Below are 19,260 nucleotides of genomic sequence, written 5' to 3'. Positions count from 1 at the left end.
GGCAAGCAACAAAGATGATCAAAGGGATGGAAAGCAAGCCATCTGAGCAAAGGCTGAAGGAACTGGGCATGTTTAGTTTGCAAAAGAGGAGATTAAGGGGCGGGGAGGAGGGAGACAGGATAGCAGTCTTCAGCCACTTGAAAGGCAGCTATAAAGAAGATGGAGAAAAGTTATTCTCTCTTGCCATAGAAGGTAAGACAAGAGGCAATGGGTTCAAATTACAGCCTAGGCGATTTAGATTAAATCTCTGGAAAAGCTTCCTAACTGTAAGAACAGTAGGACAATGGAACAGACTGCCTAGGAGGTTGTGGAATCTCCTTCACTGGAGGTTTTCAAAAGGAGGCTGGATCGCCATCTGTCTTGGATGGTTTAGACACAACAAATCCTGCATCTTGGCAGGGGGTTAGACTAGATCACCCACTAAACTGCGGGTTGGGACCCCAAAGTGGATCATGACTATTTTAATGGGGTCACCAGGGCCAGCATTAGACTTGCTGGGACCCAGTGCTGAAGCTGAAGCCCCCAAGGCGGCAAGGCTCGGGCTACAGCCCACTCTCCCTCCAACTAAGGCGGAAGGCTCGGGCTGTGGCCCCTTCTCCCCCCACCCAAGGCGGCAGGACTCAGGCTCCGGCCCCCTCCTGGGGTCATGTAATAACTTTGTTGTCAGAAGGGGGTCAAGGTGCAATGAAGTTTGAGAACCCCTGGACTAGATGACCCTTAAGGTCCCTCCTAACCTTATGATTCTATGCTTGTATTCGGCACAGCTCCATTGCCACTACCCATGTGACCGTGGCTACACTGCTATTTCATACTTGCGCTAGCTCAAAGAGAGCTACCACGAGCATGTGTACACAAGCAGGGGGATCAGCCTCCCAGCTCATAGCGTAGACATAGCTTAAGTGACCAAATGATGAGCAATTTTTACCTGGTAGATGAGAACTTGAGATACATCTAGAAATAAAACTAAAATTACACGACAACAGTTCCTACTTGCATAAGTGACTAGAAACGAGCCACGGAGAATTACTATGTGGCAGACTGAAATCTTTATGTGAGCAATTTAATACAGTGTTGTCAATTTAAAAAAATTGAAAACTCAACCTCCTCTAGCTGTTTACACATTACTGATTTTCATTGCTAGATTATCTAATGCCTATAACCTTCTTGCTATATCATATGCCATCAAAATCTTGCCTAGGGAATGAGCATTAGGGAAAGCCACCTCAGCTAGTCTGCCCCAGTCTCTGAGACTCAGGGAGGAGATGCCAGAATCTATTATGGATACAGAAAAAATTATAACATCCTGAGGAGGAATTATATAAAATGCATAAGGATCTCTCTTAGCTAGAGGGAGAGTGGCTGGAAGAGAAAAAACTTCTTTAAAGTAGAGCTTGAACTATGGGCAATTCAGAAAGAAGGGATGGGAAAGCATTGACTAAAAGATGACTTGTAAGAGGAGTATTTATTGTGTTTATATCAAGATCACAGGACACTGTAACCCCTCCTGCCCAATGTAACTGAGAATGGCTCTCCCAAAAAAGGCAGAACAAGAACCTACTGAAGCACAACGTTTAAATGATTTTTTTGTATTAACGACTGAGGAAAGTATTGCATGTTTTCTAGTTTGAGAAGTAGGACTACAAAAGCCCAAGAACTAGCACTGCATTTTAGGAGCATGCCCACTGTAAGTGGAAGTACATTCTGTTGGCTTTACATTGTACAAGGTTATAATTTGCATTCCCTTTTCTAACTCAAAAGGGAGTAACTCATGTCTTTGCATAGGCCTTCTTTGTATGTTCCAAATCTAGTTAATTTAAAAAAAAAAAACCTGAAGAGTAAGGGAAATAAATGGCGACATCTACTTTACAAAAACTTCTTCATTTCCTTAATTTATGAGGTCTTTTCCTTTATGCTATCTTTGGGAGTCTACGTGCTCTTGTGAAAATTTGCTGTTCCTTTTCAATGAGAAATCCTGTTGCTATAGACATAAAATTACCCACTTTTAAATTTAAGTACTACAATCAGGAACCCCATTTTGGTCTCGACCCATTATTTTTGCCCTCGCAAACTTCAAAGTCTTTACCAGCAAGTTCTTTAATAGGGTCTAAGAAATATGTTTTACTGCCAAAAGTAGGTGATCAAAAAGTATAGTTAATTGTTTCATAAACTGATATTAACTTATTGATTTCCAGAATTTGCAATGTCCCAGAAGCCTGTGTGACTAACCCTCAAGAACCAGAGTTCTGAAACAGCTGCGATTCAGAATTCGGACACAGAATTACACAAGGGTCGGGGGGATGGGGGGGGAGACCCTTTTACATCTTGATAGGGATAGTGAAAGTTGTCAAAAATTCCCTTCCTCATTAAAAATAAATCCCAATGACACCAGAAGGGAACCTCAACCAAATTCTTGTGACAGCCCAAGCACTCTAGCAGCTATTACAGGTAGTGGTCTGCTGAGGAGATACAAAAGTCTTAGAAATCAGACGAGGAACAGTGACCATATTAAATTGCTATACGGAATGGCAACTTTAACAAAGCCTCTTAAAAGATACTTATAATACACTGCTACCTCGATATAACGTGACCCGATATAACACAAATTCGGATATATTGCGCTAAAGCAGTGCTTTTGGGGGGGCGGGGCTGCGCACTCCAGTGGATCAAAGCAAGTTCAATATAACGCGGTTTCACGTATAACATGGTAAGATTTTTTGGCTCCCAAGGACAGCATTATATCGAGGTAGAGGTGTACTACCAGAGCAAAATCACGTGGCACAGTGCAGAGAGCTGCAAGTTCAAATCTGGACACTCATCCACATACTTCAGATGAACAGAATATTGATAGTTACTCAGTTAGCAGAACTGAAAAAAATTTCAAATTCTTGCCTTGCAAACACACCTATCTATGAGGTCTGAAAATGAAGAAGGAAGCAAAGGAGAAGAAGAAGCCAATTCTTTTTCCTAAGTTGACAGTTCCTTTCACCTTGTTCCACCAGCATATTTTGTGAAGCTTTATCCTAATCAAAAAGTGGCATTACTTCAAAAATATCTCAAATGGTTTCTTGCATTTTGCATGGTGTCAATTTAGATTTTAAAAAGGCCTTTCAGCTTGTTTCATTTGATGCAAACATATTAGGTCAGCCTTCACCATGTAACTAAAGAACTGTGCCGCGTTGGTTGCCTTTTTGCGCTCTCTGTGTTATTCATTGGCAGGATTGTTGCTAAAGGGCCAAATCAGAACTTAGTCAACTAGTGCTATGGCAGTCGCAGGAGTGAGCCTCAGGTCTGTTCTGCCACTTGAGATTTGCAAGACAGCCTCTTGGATTTCATTACATTCTGTCCCTCTGTTGTACCATGGAGACATTCATCTGGCTGCGTTACAAGGTTTGTTTCTTGCATGAATGCCCAACTCTTCCCTCAGTCTTGTCTGGAATCCAAGAATCTCTATTCCTGTTGTCAGAATGCATAATATGTATAAAAAAAATCTCAGCACATCTACGATGTATATAGATATAAAATAGATGCTTTTGAGGCATGGTATACGGTGCTATCAAAGGAAGAGTCTCAGTTTGTGCCATACTTTTCATGGTCCCAAAAGATTTGCAAACTCACATCTGAAGTTTTGGATATGCTTCTCTGAGAACTGCGGCCACTTTTCATTTTAATATATTAAATTTCCTATTGGAACTACATATCTGAGTTCAAGCATGGGGTCCCATTAGGAAAACAAAGCTTTTAAACAAGTGGTAGTGGCTAAGGGAGGAAGGTTCTGAAGACACTCATGGATGACATTTAATATTTTTATATGCCTAAAAGTTCTCTTTTTATTTAAGAGCACAAAGAAATGGAATGCTCAATAGTATTATATTGAGATAAACTCTGAAAAATTATGAGACAAAATACCTAAAGACATGATGCTTAAAGATATCAAAATGATAAGCACAAGTCAGAGTCTTACAATATTAAAATGTTGATGTAAGAAAAACAATATTTATGCATTATCTGAAAAAAAATGGATTTTGTTCTTGTTTCCTCATAAAACATATCCGTTTTTGATAAACACCGATGTATTAATAAAATGCTTCAATTCAACACACCTGCCAGTGCTGAGTCACAGCATTCCATACTCCCACCTTCCCTGTATGACTAGTAGCTACCAGCTGGTTGCCAATGAAGAAGAGGGCATCTACAGGGACTCCAAGACTGAACACTCCTATAAAAAACAGAGAGTCTATGAAGCTTGTTTTCAGAATAAATACAAAAAATGAAAAACAGTAAAGATGGAATCTCTCTATCCTCTCTTCAGACATATACTGAATTTAAACTACTTTTACTTCAACATGCAGTAATCTGCTGATGCAGTCAATGTTCCTTTTTGGGGAAAAGTGATGTTGCAAAATAATAATAAATTCCTTGTTCCTCTATAGCCACCTGTATCCTAAGGCCTAAAATCATTTATGAACACCAACTAATGAAGGATCAAAATACTGTACTAAGCTCTAATTTGAAAACAAGCTCTAATTTATACATGTACAGTTAAGCTGATCAGAAGTGCTGTCCCCAAATAACGAAGAGCTTACACAAATTTGGCAAGCACTGTCAAAAACATAACTAATAGCGATATGAAGGATGCATGATATTGTCTTTTGAACAAATTCTTTTAGGAATATAATGATCAGAAATTAAAACAAACTGGTTTCCTTTTTTGCTATGGAAGCCACCTCTGTACCTAAGTGAACTATTACAGGCAAATATAATTAAGCAAAAAAAAATATATAATTTTTACTTCTTTCTACATTGCAGAAAGATGCGTCTTGTGGTTATTATATTACTAGGAATCAGACTCCAACGGACACACATTTATAACTAATTCTGAAAGATGTACTTATCAGGATACACTGGAAGATCCCTTACAATGAACATGATTTTTGCAAGCGCCCAAATTTGGCTTTTGGAAATTGTTTTTGGTGGCATTTGACCAATCGTCACAGTAATTCCTGCTTCTAAGTCTAAAACATCTCTTCATGATCAGCCAGTCATAGAAACTGCAATTGCTTAACAATGAAGATTAACACTGACAAAAAATAACAGCCAAGCATGCATGAGCAACTCAATAATAAAATTAACAGTTTGCTCAAAAAATATCAGTATGATAAGAGTTGTTCAACCAATAATTAGGATATTTGAAGCAGTACTATAGAAATAATAGGCCCTTATTTTTTCCTTCTTTCAAGTCTTACACCTAACTGGTCCTGTCTGAGGGGGAGGAATTATTTCAGCTCAGTACTAATGTGGACACGAGAACGAATGGATATAAACTGGCCGTGGGGAAGTTTAGGCTTGAAATTAGACAAAGGTTTCTGACCGTCAGAGGGGTGAAATATTGGAATAGCCTTCCGAGGGAAACGGTGGGGGCGAAGGACCTGTCTGGTTTTAAGATTAAGCTAGATAAGTTTATGGAGGGAATGGTTTAATGGGATAACATGATTTTAGTCAAATGAATAGTGTGCCATCGCTGGTAAATAGTATCAATGAGGGTCTGGCTGGAGAATCTTGCCTACATGCTCGGGGTTCTACTGATCGCCATATTTGGGGTCAGGAAGGAATTTTCCTCCAGGGTAGATTGGCAGAGGCCCTGGAGGTTTTTCGCCTTCCTCCGCAGCATGGGGCAGGGGTCGCTAGCTGGAGGATTCTCTGCTACTTGAAGTCTCTAAACCACAGGATTTGGGGACTTCAACAGCAGAGTCAAGGGAAAGGGTTGGGACGGCTTTGTGGCCTGCATCATGCGGGAGGTCAGACTAGATGATCATAATGGTCCCTTCTGACCTTAAAGTCTATGAGTCTATAAATACCTTTTTCTACACATTTCTCACCACTTCACCACCACCCACTATGAGTGTTACTGGTACTTTCACTAACATTCACCCATCACTACTCCAATTACTGGAAGTTAATCAGTACTGAGATCAAAAGAGGCTCAAAAGACAAGAAACCGAGATGAAGCTTTGATGTTCGAATTTTTTTGAATTCTCATTGTTATCACATGAATAGGGAACTGAGTCAACCTACATACTGCAGCTGACTCATTTCACTTCACTGCAACACTTATTATTTCCTTCTAGTGGCACTAAGATATCACAATGGCATTCAGGCCAGGTCTACTCCATAAACTTACATTGGTATAACTACGTCGCTCAGAGGTGTGAAAAATCCACACACCTGAGCATGCAGTTATACCAACCTAATCTTCAGGGTAGCTGCACTATGTCAACAGGAGGGCTTCTCTCGTGGACATAGCTACCGCCTCTTGCAGAGGTGGATTAACTACGCTGACAGGAAAAGCTCTCCCTTCGGAGTAGTAGCATCTTCACTGAAGCACTACAGTTGCACAGCTGTACCAGTGCAGCTGCGCCGCTGTAGCATTAAGTATAGAACTGCCCGCAGTCTCTCATTCAGGGTCTAATATGACTGGTACTGACTGACAAGCTTAAATGAGTTTACTATAACATTTAGTATGAAATCAAATTGTTTTTGAAGAGCCACAGCAAATCAACATTGAAGAGTTTTCATAATTCTCCAAGTTTGTTTTCTTGGGGGTGATTTGGTAGGATGCTTGCCAGCTAGATCAACCAGACAAGAAGGAACTCAGCACTAAATACTGTAGGGTTGTAAGCATAAAACCTATCTTCTTTCATTATAAAACTGCTCATTAGGGTACGTACACTGCCAAGTAAGGAGTTTCTCAATGTATAGTTGTCTACTGTACTGACATTTACAGTAAGTTACACAAAGATCTTATACAGCCACTTAAATGTTTTAATAAATAATGTAGTGGCATATCTCCAAGAGTTGTGCAAATGCCTCTACTAAAACTCAACAGAAATCTCTTGAAGAGTATTTAAACACTGGAAATCCCAAAAAACCTTTATTTGGATAAATTCAAATGTCAAAAATCAAGATGCCATTTCAAACAAAAGAATAATAGTCTACTATGCTCTATGATGGCAGTCAGTAAGCTTTTTAAACATTAGTGCTTTAATTATGATGCCAAATGATTTTTCAGGTCATGGGGTATCATCTCTGATGCAGATTATATTCAGCAGTACCAGGCACATAAAAGCAGGCAATAATAAAAAAAAGGGAAACAACTAGAATTGATTACTCCAGAGAAGGATAAGGTTCAGGGAAATCAAGGAAGACAGCTTGAATGGTCTGAAGGAATTTAAAGTGTCACTCCTGCTTAGGCTCAACAATCTTGACGGCCATCTACAGGGAAGACGATGGTATAAGTAATGACAGGTTCCTGTCTTAAGGGGCCCTCTCAGTAAAACACTGCTTATAGCAGCAATCCAGCAGTGGTGTCCTACGTAAGTAATATTGAAAGGAGTACAGCCTCTGGGAGAGCTCTATCATGGAGATGCCAGCCCTTGCAATTTTCTGTGGATGGTGTTGTCAGGTTCTGAAGAGCATTTGTAACAACAAATTGTTTCTTTTACAGGACATGGAAAAACTACTGCCTCACTATCCCAAGGCAGGGCTTCAAACATTTGACTCTGCAAGAGAAATAGGCCAGTAAAACTATTTTATTCTTGTGTTACTGGATTCCTTAGTTTAACTGAACTGGGGGAAGTGGGGAACCCCACACATTTGAGTTATAATAGCAATTTAAAAACAGAAATGTGGAACACTTAGTTCGTAACATTGACAAACACACACAATACAGATGGCCAGAATGTTTCAAATAAAGGGAAAATCTATTCTTTTTTCCAAGACATGGAATTTTTCATAAACATTTTGATTTTTCCAAAGTTTTCCCATGTTCAAAAATATGATACCAAAAACAGTTAGCCTGTTGGTTGCTCTGCAAAAAAAATTTTTTTCTTGATTTCTGTTTTTTTGTTGTTTTAGTGACACTAAATTTTAACTGGTCAACTTAGACACACAGCAGGATCTTTTCAAATCTGAAATATTGTTATAATAATTTTCAGACCTTAAAATAAAAAATCTGTTTTCAAAAAATGTTCAAAACAAAAGCTATACTGTTATATAACCATAAAACATTTCTTTGAATTCCTGCCTGGGGAATATTTGAAGGTCCGAGATAAAAACAGAAAAAACTTTGTAGGTTAAGTGCCAGCTTATGAGAAAATTTTAACAGTTAGATTAACCCAAAAATATTCATGTGCTGACATAAGCTGCAATAGTGTAGCTGTGCTACTGTGGCAGCTACAGCTATATTTATAAAAGTACCCAAGACTTCTGAACCAGTTGGCTTAAGCGTTTAATATTTTCTTTGAAAAAGGAAGGGTCATATAATGGAATATCTAACAGACCCTTCCATGCTCACTGATGGGAGAGAGGAAATCTAAGAAATTTCTATTTTTAGTGTGTAGAATTATGCTGTCTTACATCTTTCAGAAATGTGGCTTTATGATGGTAGCACTGCTAGTTTCTTAGTATTACAGGATACTCTATTTTAATTTTTCTTAAAAGGAGAAAAACCTTAAAAAAAACCGCGATGATGTTTTATGCTAATAACTGCACTCTGTCTTATTAGTGATTAGAAAGCCAGTTGAATTTGGGATAGAAAGAGCTGGGTTCTATTCCCCATCCTGCCACAGAGTTCCTGCGTGACCTTGTGAAAGACACTTCAGCTCTCTGTGCTTCAGTTTCCCCACCTGTCACAGAAGGATGATAATGCTTCCTCACTTCTCAGGGCTGCTGAAAAGCAATATTCATTAATTTTTTTAAAGTGCTGAGATACCACTGTGAACATCAAGAAAAATTAAATATCCATGAATACAGATAAACCTTTATCTTGCATTTTGGAATGCATGTTTTAAAGTAAATTTTATCTTTATTTTAAATAAGCCTACCTGAACTGAAACTCCCAAATATTTTAGACCATATTTAATAATTTCACATCAATTACATTAGTTCCCATCATATCTTAGGTCTTAGTATTTTAGTGTTAAAAGGAAAGAGCGATAGAGAATTAACTGAACAAATTTGCAGCCAATTTCAGAAAAATGTCTAAATTAACAGATTACAATTATTCTTGGTACTAAACTTATTAAATTAAATCTATGGTGACAGTACTTTATGGCTGGAGGAAACAGGTTGTCACTATCTTTCAAACCATGACATACATACCGCTATTGGAATTGAGGATATTCCCAATTACCATCCTCTCCTCTTTCCCCAAAAGCCCATTATTCATGTTTTTAAGCAATTATATATTTTAATAAATCAGACAAACCATCAATCACAGCTGTACTAAGCAATGTTTGTTTCTCTGAAAACCTTTTCCATATTTATATGACCTCTAGTGTTGTGAACCTTTTGGTGCTAAACCGTTTGGGACCCAGTACTACATGCCCACACTAATTTAATTTGTATTTTTGTTTAAAATGCTGACTACTGATGGCAAATGGCTGTCTCCAAAATTCTATTTAGGAACTGCATTTTATAAGAAGATTAGCAAAAGCAGACTTAAAAAAAAAATCCATCTAAAATATGACCTACTGTAAAACAAAGCAAGAAAAAAAGGATAAGTTGGCAATCCTTTTAGGGTGCACCTAATCTGCAATAAAAGACCCAAGGTTAGCTTGTGTCAGCTAACTTAGGCTCACAGGGCTCAGGATGCAAACTGCAGTGTAGACGTTCAGGCTCTGAGATCAACCCACCTTCCTCGTCAGGTTTAGGAGCCCAGGCTCCACACCGAGCCCAAATATCTACAATGCAATTTTTAGCCCAAAACCCCAACCCCTGTGAGCACAGGTCAATTGACCCCAGCTCTGAGACATGCTGCCATTGGGTTTTTTATTGCAGTGTGGATGTACCCTTAGCCTTTCACCTCAAAGTCTTCTGTTCAAATCCAACTTGCAGTGCTAAAGAACTGAGTCTAATGGATTGAGTTAAACTCTAATCCATGTTGTCAGATTAAACAAGCTACCAATGACACTTTAACATGAATGATGGCTCTCAATTGCCTCTGCCCAATAAAGAGACTGATTTTTGGATTGTATTTCTTTTCACTCACTCAGAAGGAAGGGCTCCAGATCAAAATGAAGGGCAGAAAGGTACACATAAAAATTCTAATATTAGATTGCTGTGCCAAAATTCATTTTTTATTAAGTCTGTGTAAATGTTTGTTATGAATTATCCAGTCAGACTATATGTGAAACTATATTTTTATGGGTCCGAAGATATTAGCAGTAAGACATCGTCACACAAAACTGTCATACCCACCAATTTCACTCCCGCTTCCGCCATCCTGAATGCTCCACAGGATGATGCTACTCTCAGAGGCAACTGCAACCATCTTATCTTTGTCCCCGTGTGGACCTCCAACGACCTTGGCATTCAGAGCTACTCGTTCGATAGTCCAATCCAGATATGGACTTGTGAAAACCTGTTGCCATCCTGAAGATTCTTTGATTCTGGGAAGGATGAGAAATAAAAAAAAAAAATACACTTTCCAAACAGCCTCAGTTTGGGGTTTGTACCTATAGTCAGTCTTACAAGCCAATTATATTTCCTTTAAGTTATAAAACAATATCAAATAAAGGATTCTGATATTAATATACTTTTCACAGGCCTACAACTAAAATACAAGAATGCTGGATTAAATACAGTGTTAAAGGTTAATTTACTGGGCCTTGGTACTGCAGAAGATACGATCTTCTGCTAGGCAGCCTCAGAAAAGTAGGTGATATTGTGAGATGCAACACCCAGCCAGAAGGAAACAAGTAAAGTATGGAATTTTAGTCTTATTGTCCTGATTTTGCCAGTTTAAGACACATCTTTAAGGTTCTGCCCCCAACAATTCCTAGGGATCCTACTCATGCTCAACTGAATGTGAATCATACAAAACACTGATTTATGTACAATTGTGCTACCTAATAAATACAGCAATCTCACTATAATCTCTACTCCATTTCTATTTTCTGCCACTCTGCTACACTGTGTGATCTAGACTGCATGACATTGCCTAGAAACCTTAGTTCTAAATAATTCTTTGCCAAATGCTTAGAGGTTTTCTTTGTAATTCAACGTTACTGACACACAGTGCAATGCAGAAAACCGTGAGAAGGGATGCAACACACAGGCGATAGAGGGCAAGAACCCCAATAAATGGAAAAGTGAAACAAAATTGGAAGTGTAACAGACAAAAAACAGAACACTTACAGAGGAAAAAACATTGAAGAGTAAGGCAGAATAGAAGAAAAAGATGATTAATGAAACAGTACACAAATGTTATAAAACATTTTTGATTAAAAACGTAAAATACTTAGAATGGACCATTCTTTAAAAGTTACAAGAAGCAAGACATAATATTGCAGTTCTTATTTAAAAAATCTGTATTTTTACTTTTACACCTTCAAATTTCAATCGGACGTAATTTTACAGTGGAGTAAACCAAATCCCACCTTGAATCCCTATTTAAATGCTGCATAGCTTTTAATGAAAAAAAAAAAAAACTTTTGTAATTAACTTGTAATTTACTCCACTTGTCACAGCAAGAAGGCAAAAACACAAGAGGGTGTTTTAACACTTCTGAGTTATTTCTTTTCTAGTGTGAAATTAACAAATCTATTTGCCCACATATACACTAACAATATATATATTAAAATGAGTAAAAGACAAGGATGAGCCCTGGAGAAAGCACACTACTTAATGGAAGTTGCATTCTATTTATCTAGGGAAGATTTTGGCCTACTAGATCTCATTCACAACCCAAGGCTCTATATTAGCCTAGTTTAAGCCAAATGGGGGTACCTCTTTCCCTTGAAATGTTAGGATCAGTGTGCTTGGTGAATGCAGCTCCTGCATTACAATTAATTTTAGGTGTTTATATTTTTATTTAAATTTATGTAATTGAATGTTTTATGACCAAATAATATGTAAATGACCATCTTGGACATTTTTTCTGTTTATCTGTATGCCGCTTTATTACTGGCTTGATCAATCTAGGCCAGTGGTTCCCAAACTTTCACAGCCTGTGAACTCCTTTCACTAAAATGTCAGGTCTCGCAAACCCCCTCCTAAAAATGAGTATTTCTAGGGATTTTCTCCTTTATCTGGGTATAAATTATAAAAGCAGTGATCTTGGAAATATAAAATTTGTTTTTATGACATGCTTATTACACACTATTTATTATTATCATTACAGTATTTTTATTACATTATGAAAACGGCAACACTCTTCCAAGATCTCACTTTCGTAGCATGTATCACTTTGATTAAACCTGTTATAAGACAAGGCTCCTATGTTTCATCAAGGAATATCAGATGTGAAACAGCATGAAGGTATTTAAAAAGCCAACTCAAAGAGTTCCTCCTACACAAGCATTCAGGTCTTGAGCAGTCCAGGCAAATAATGCACATTACAACAAAGCTTAAACTTGTTCTTCATAATAATTTTAAAAACAGTATTAGCTGCCTATTTAATTTTAAAAACAGCAAAAAATATCCACCTCCCTTTCCATTTCTTATAAGGAGCCTTGAAGTTTAAATCTCCTCAGTGTGATAGATATGCTTGCTTTGATCTGCTTAGCTCTTGGAACTCCAGGGGCTCCGGGCTGCTGGCCCCATGCTGCCTGGGGCTCCTCGGGACAGCTCTGTCCGCCATTAGGGAATTTCTTCCCCTGAGAACTCCCTGTACCATTTCGTGAACCCACCCCAGTTTGGGAACCACTGATCTAGGCTATTAAGAAATGTGACTCCAGAAATAGCTCTAGCAACTGTAGCTGTCATTATATTGCATTTTTCCTGTAGGACTGCATTTTTAAAAAGTTCTTGGACACTACAGATGCCAAATACTTAAACTTATGAATTTAAGAAGTTTTAAAGGATTCCACAATTTTCATTTGCAAGATGAAATGCTACATTTTTTAAGGATGCCCTATTTTTCTGTAGGCTTTACAAAAATGAAAATTTTTAAACATTTAAAGTATGAGACATGTTTGAAGTGTTCATTTATCATTCGTCCTTTCAAGCATTATGATTTATTTTAGAAATATGCAGAGACTTAAAAATATTTCTAACCACATGGGCTTCACAACCAATTCAATGTAAATTGCTACTTTAGGACTTTAAATATTTTTATTTTTATTTTTTTTTAGCAACAGCATTTCCTTCTCTAGCCTCTACATTCTACAGAGGCAATGCTACTTCAAAATAGCCAAACTATCTGGTTTAATGTATCATGCACAGGTATTAGGGAAATATGCTAGCAATTCATAGGTACAATTATTTTAAAATTACTGCCTCCCAGGTGCCAGATTAATCTAAAAAATGCTGGAAAAATTCCATTAGTTCTAATGTAAGTGGGAACAAGCTACAACAAACCAACGCCTCTCCTGAGGCTTCAGAGACAGAGCTCCAGCCCAAGCCACAACTTCAAAGCGCTGTCTACACAGCTATTTTTAGATCTCTAGCGCAAGCCCCGCTCGTGCAAGACTGTCAATCTGGGCCAAGAGGCTCGCCTCCACTGGCAGTGTAGACATACCCCAAGAAACAAAGTTCATCAGAAGATGAAGTTTGGGAAGAGGGGAAGAATAGGAAGATTATTAGCATATATGGCTTGTGTTACGCAGGTCGGCCTAAACGAGACATGATAATGTAGTAGAGCAAATAAGGTTTAGAGAGAAGGAATTTAGAGATCAGAAATGAGGCATGCTGAGTCAAGACCAAGGCAAGGGAGTGACTAAGATGGTGAACACTGAGTCAGTATATAGCTGGATATCAAATTCAGAGGTTCAGGAGAATAAAGTGGTGTTAAGGTTCCGCTTATCAGTAGCTGTAGACAAGAAGTCATTTTTCCACACATGCAATAAAATATTGCACAACTGGCTACGTAACTTATGAGAAGTGTTTTCTTCTTTTGAAAACAATCTTGTAATGTTCTATTGTTGGAAGTAGGTTCCTAAATAGTTTATATTAAGAAAATGCATCAGTAAAGCAATTCTGCACCCCACTTTTTACTGAAACCCAGTCTAAGTTACTTGTTTACAAATATCTTACATACATATCCTATTACACAACGGCTGAGTAAAGCAACAAATTCTTACTCGGCTATTACACAGCCCAGTTAAATAGCTAAAAACCTGAAGTTTTTTAAGACAGAGAATCCCAACCAGTCACTTTACAAATACATAAAAGCAAGCAGAAAGCCAGACAAATAGCAGAGTGACCTTCCCACAGCACAGGCACAAAGTGTTTAGAATATTGCAATGCTTTAATCTGAACCCATTTCCAAGACACCAAGATTTGAAATGAGTTCCAAAAACCTTTAAAAAAATCCTGTATTAAATACAGTTGATCAACCAATTAAATCAAAAGTCCAATGTCAATTACTCAACTTTCTAACTCTCAATAGGATCATAAAATCAATTTTTTAAAAATGTAAGTAAAAGTTTCAGGGGAAGTCCATCACTGCAACAGCAAGGAATTCAGCAGCTGCGTTGGGAATGGGGTGAACTAGAAGAGTTAGAAGATTTTCCCCATATTGTATCTGCCAACACTATATGCGGCCTATCAGTACTCAAAAAAAACAAAACAAAAAAAAAAAAAAAACATGGAACACATGCAGTGTGTGTGTTCAACTATTAAATTAATTAGAACTATGAAATTTCCTAAAATTTAGCAGAAATTAGCAACATAATGTTCAGTAAATCAGCAAATTAAAACAGTTTGTGTAGAAGGAAAGGAAAATCAACTTCAAAACCCAATCCACCAGAAACTACTAAGTCATTTATACCTATAGCAAACAGCAAAATGGGCATATGCAGCTACAATCCAATTATGGTGGCCAGCTACTATCAGAACCTTTCGTGGATCCACAGGAAATCCTAGAAAATAGTAATGAAAAGAAAAGGGTTATCCTCCATTACAGACATCATTCTTTAACCAACTTAAATATACAAGGTGAGAGACTGGGAGACCATACCCAAAAGTCTCAAACTAGGACTTCCGAGACTGACTGTTTTGTAGAAATGAAGCTTTGCCTTCTCAGAGGGTGTGCACTGGCTGTACATACAAACAAGCTAAGTACATGATTGACAATGTATCTTAAATCACTGTTACAGATCTGTCAGTGTTTTCGATATCTGAATCTATAGGACTTTTATGTTCTTTCGTAGAATGAGGCAACAGCTAATAATTACTAAATCAAAGGTCTCATAAGAAGTAGAAACTGGCAGGCAAACTGAATCAGGGCTGTGCTCTTGCAAAAAAAAAAAAAAAAAAAGGCTTTTATTTTTAAGTAACTTCTAATGTGTGTCAAATTGGTCAAATATCTGAGAATAAGCTTCAAATTTACCTATTGGCTTGCGGGGCAGATAAAATTATGTTATGAAAAAGTGGCATTTTCGAAAGCAATCATTTTAGTAGGAGATAGCAAAGATCCCTATATTTAGTTTGCCTAATACTTGCCATTATAAAAAAAATTCACATGACCTCTGAATACCTCTAATACCTACATTGTACGAAGAAGGCGTTAGACATTCAGCAGCAGGAATGTCTTGGGATAAGGGGCATGCCTTTTGCTGGTCCATGGAAACCAGTCAGGTTTGGCTGAGTTACATGGTATTAGAAATCACCATTTCTTGACAAGTTTGGGAAAGTACAGGTTTTTTTTGGACACATAGCAAAAATGCTGATGATTCTAAAGGTCTGCACACGTACCTTGTCTCAGTGCCTCACTATAGCATTCCACAGAAAGCTGGGTAGGACACAGACAAAATGGATCCAGCAGCAGAACCAGGAGACACTGAACAGGGGAGTGGTTAAATCACAATAGAAGAGGTGGGGGATACATAACCTTGGGGAAGCACACAGAATATGGAGGGATTGTGACAGGGGCACAATACGTATGCTGGAAGTAGTTATGGCTGCAATCAAGCAGGTCTTTAAAATGATAGGCAATCAAAGACCTTGTTAAATCCAATGGGTATGCTAACCACCCTTTTTCAGGCTAACTGGAAGGAGCACTTAAGTTCCTTTGTGGAATAAGATAGCTGGAGACAACAGTAGCTACTGCCCAAAGTATTGGCTACACAGTGATCCCTCAGCAGGGGTAAGCCACATGGTCTGGGGGGGGGAGGGGTGGTCATCCTCTTTGGACTAGTTGCAAATGCTAGGGGATTGTTTGGCAAGCTATGTGAAGGTGAGAGGGAGAAAGCCACCAGACAGCAAGAGAAGCAGTTGTGAGGGTTGCCATGAAAGTCAGCAGGACAGAGCTCATTGGGGAACAGAACTCACTGTAGAGGCAGGTGCCTAATTGTTTCTACAGTGTTCAGGGAAACAGGTCTGTGTGTACATTCTTTGTAAATAAAATAGGATTGCACCAAAGAAATACCCAACTTGTATCATTAATTTCTCCTCCCAAAAGAAATAAGTCTGCAAGCCCCAAATATTGTTCAGCGCCAGTTGAGCCAAAGGGGAGACAATGTTCTTTGGAGGATGAAGAGCACAGGAGGGACAAGTGAACACAAAACAAAGGGTGGAGTTACACTTGAGGACACGGTACACAACAGCCTTTGGGAGGAAGACAGAGGGACACAGTTTGATAATAGCCTCCTCTAGCAGCTGATCCACAGAGGCTAACACTGCTGCTGCTGCCAGATATTGTGGTTAATTCTTTAGCTCAAGGGACAGAAGTCTGTGCTGCAGTGCTGAAGGTTCAGGGTTTATATGCTGATGCACGAGAGGCAGAAGTTACAAATAAGCTACAGATAGTATAATTTGTTTTTGTCTTTTTAATGAAAACTAGGAAAGTACACATACAAACTACATTAAAAGACTGCTGTGCAGGTTTTAAAGTCAAGAACTTGAAAGTTAGGAAATGCCAGACTTCAAGTTGCCTGCACATCTTAAATTATGGCCCCCTGTGCATGTGGATTATGATATAATCTTTAGTTACGTGATCACATTATTTGTTCTACTAAACCTTGTCATTCAATGCACAAAATGGACAGTGAATGAGGCAGAGGGTAACAAGAAGAGAAAGGATGTTCTCTTGCATTTAAAGCAATGGACTAGGACTGCAACAGAATTCCTATGTGAGGTTAGACAAGACTACCATAATGCACATGAATTTGGGGGACAAATTAAGGTTTAATGTGTAACCTTAATTCTGCAATTTCCTAATTTTGTAATGCTTGACATTGCAATCTTAACACTAACAGTTTTTCATATGCAATGTTAAAGTATTGCTGGATTTGTAGTTTATATTTAAAAAACAGAAAAATATACCATTAGTGTTTGAGAATAGACATATCATTAACCTCTTAATTTGGTATTTCCCACTGGAAATTCCACTGCCAACATGATAAAAGTACATGAAAACTTTCCTTACCTAGCCTGACTGTGCCTTCCCCAGTACCAGCAAGTGTAGGTTGGACACTACCTCCTCGAACCTCACCTTCAGAGTAGTTCTGACCTGTTCTAACGTCAATACATGGCCCAGCAGTAGTGTTTATTTTACGACAGGGAATGCCTACCGAAAAAAGGAAAGACATTTTATTGTACTTCATTTACCTTTTACTGTGCCAGGATCATTTCTAAAACAGTTAATATACAAAGCACAATTTAAAACATTTAAATTCTTACTACACTTATAAGTCATCTTTCAGAGTTAACAAAATTTGCTCTTGTATTTGATTTCCAAAACCAAATTTAGTTTAATTGCTGCAAAACTTAAACAAACAGGTTGTTCTGTCAGGTTCATAAACCAATACCAGAAATCATAAAGCCATTTAAATTAGCCTAGCATGAAATCTAATAGCCAAGAATGAATTTAGGTACACAACTAAAAGTCAAAGTACACAGGTCACAGAGGTACACAGAGACGATGTGATTACTGGGTCAGTAATCATCTATATGCTGAAACTCACCCAATGCAGTAACCATCCCTCTTCAGCAGATGTCAAATATAGTTTAACTGCAAGTGTAGACAGCACAAAACCTCTTTCTGTAACAGTGTGGAAAAGAGATTCTTCCTTTCTACACTAGTAATTAAATGTTTCTCAGATGCGGTCAGCATGGCCGCATACAGCCACTAGTGGATTTTTTTGCAGCCACATCAACCTCCAAAACCTGGGCAGAGATTGGGACGGGGGCAAAGCACTGGCCCCTCCCTGCAGCACCCAGCTGTTGCTCCTGAATAGCTGTTACCAAGGGAAGCAAGATGCACGGCCTTGGTGTTTGCGCTGGTGCTGCCAGCAGGGATCAGCGCCCTACACCACGCAGCTCCTCGGAGGCTCAGGGTAGCACCTCTGGTGACATATGGGGCCGGTGTGCATGGCACTGGAGGTGGCTCTTGTCAATGGAGCGGGCTGCAGCGTTCAGTTGCTGCAGTGCTCCTGGGCAGCTCCCCCACTCCTGCCTGGCTGGGTCACAGGGAGCCTGGGACTCAGCAGGCAACCGGTGAGTTCCTGACCCACCTTCCCCAGGGCAGGCTCTCTCTGAAGGATCACAAGAGGCAGGGACAGAGAGACAGATTGGTGTTTCCCCAGCCTGGGGCTGCACTCGCTGTTTGAAGATGCTGTAGCTACCGCAGCAGGTCAACCGCCCGAGGCTTCTGCAGGGCTTGGCAGCTGCCCAGCAAGGGTGAGGGGCTCCCACTCCGTGACATGCTCAAAGCACAAGAACAGGAGCAAAGTCCAGGTGTGCTGAATGGGGAGCTCTATTTCCTACCACCTTCCCACTACATAAATAGATTACAATGATTTGGACATGTATGTGCATTTATTTGTTTTTCCTAAAGTTAATTAAGTATTTTAGGAAAAATTGTCAGAGCAGCCACCAGCAAGAGTCGGTGGCCACACTCCAAGACTGCCAAAAAAATCTGTTGTGAGAACCCCTTCTTTTTGGTATTGGCTTGTGATGGCCTATGCTAGCAACTGCTGTCAGCAACAGGCTAATTTTCCAATTTGTAGTTAAGACTCAAGGCACCAGCTGCGCTGTTCAGACCATTGTCGTTGATCTTGGAACGAACCATTCATTTCTTAATATGGCACGTTCATGTAATTTTTCAAAACAAGTAATAAAAATAATAATATATGGAGATATACCTATCTCATAGAACTGGCAGGGACCTTGAAAGGTCATTGAGTCCAGTCCCCTGCCTTCACTAACAGGACCAAGTACTGACTTTGCCCCAGATCCCTAAATGGCCCCCTCAAGGATTGAACTCACAACCCTGGGTTTAGCAGGCCAATGCTCAAACCACTGATCTGCCTCAGCCTTTCC

The 19,260-nt window shown here is 39.0% G+C and overlaps 1 protein-coding gene across 3 annotated transcripts in view; it reads right to left on the bottom strand.

The window, feature by feature from the left end:
- The window catches only part of KCTD3 (potassium channel tetramerization domain containing 3), a 63,749-nt gene that overhangs the window by 20,844 nt on the left and 23,645 nt on the right, over positions 1-19,260 (bottom strand). For all 3 annotated transcript variants that reach the window (XM_054021628.1, XM_054021629.1, XM_054021630.1), the window contains exons 7-10: positions 17,366-17,506; positions 14,768-14,858; positions 10,255-10,445; positions 4,101-4,216 (exon numbers count right to left, since the gene is read on the bottom strand). In XM_054021628.1, the coding sequence (XP_053877603.1) occupies positions 4,101-4,216; positions 10,255-10,445; positions 14,768-14,858; positions 17,366-17,506 (539 nt within the window). The remainder of the gene's footprint in view (positions 1-4,100; positions 4,217-10,254; positions 10,446-14,767; positions 14,859-17,365; positions 17,507-19,260) is intronic.

The sequence above is a fragment of the Malaclemys terrapin genome, chromosome 3 (assembly GCF_027887155.1).
Source record: "Malaclemys terrapin pileata isolate rMalTer1 chromosome 3, rMalTer1.hap1, whole genome shotgun sequence".
Lineage (NCBI taxonomy): Eukaryota > Metazoa > Chordata > Testudines > Emydidae > Malaclemys > Malaclemys terrapin.
Note: the sequence above shows the minus strand (reverse complement) of the source record. Positions and strands in the feature narration are given on the sequence as shown.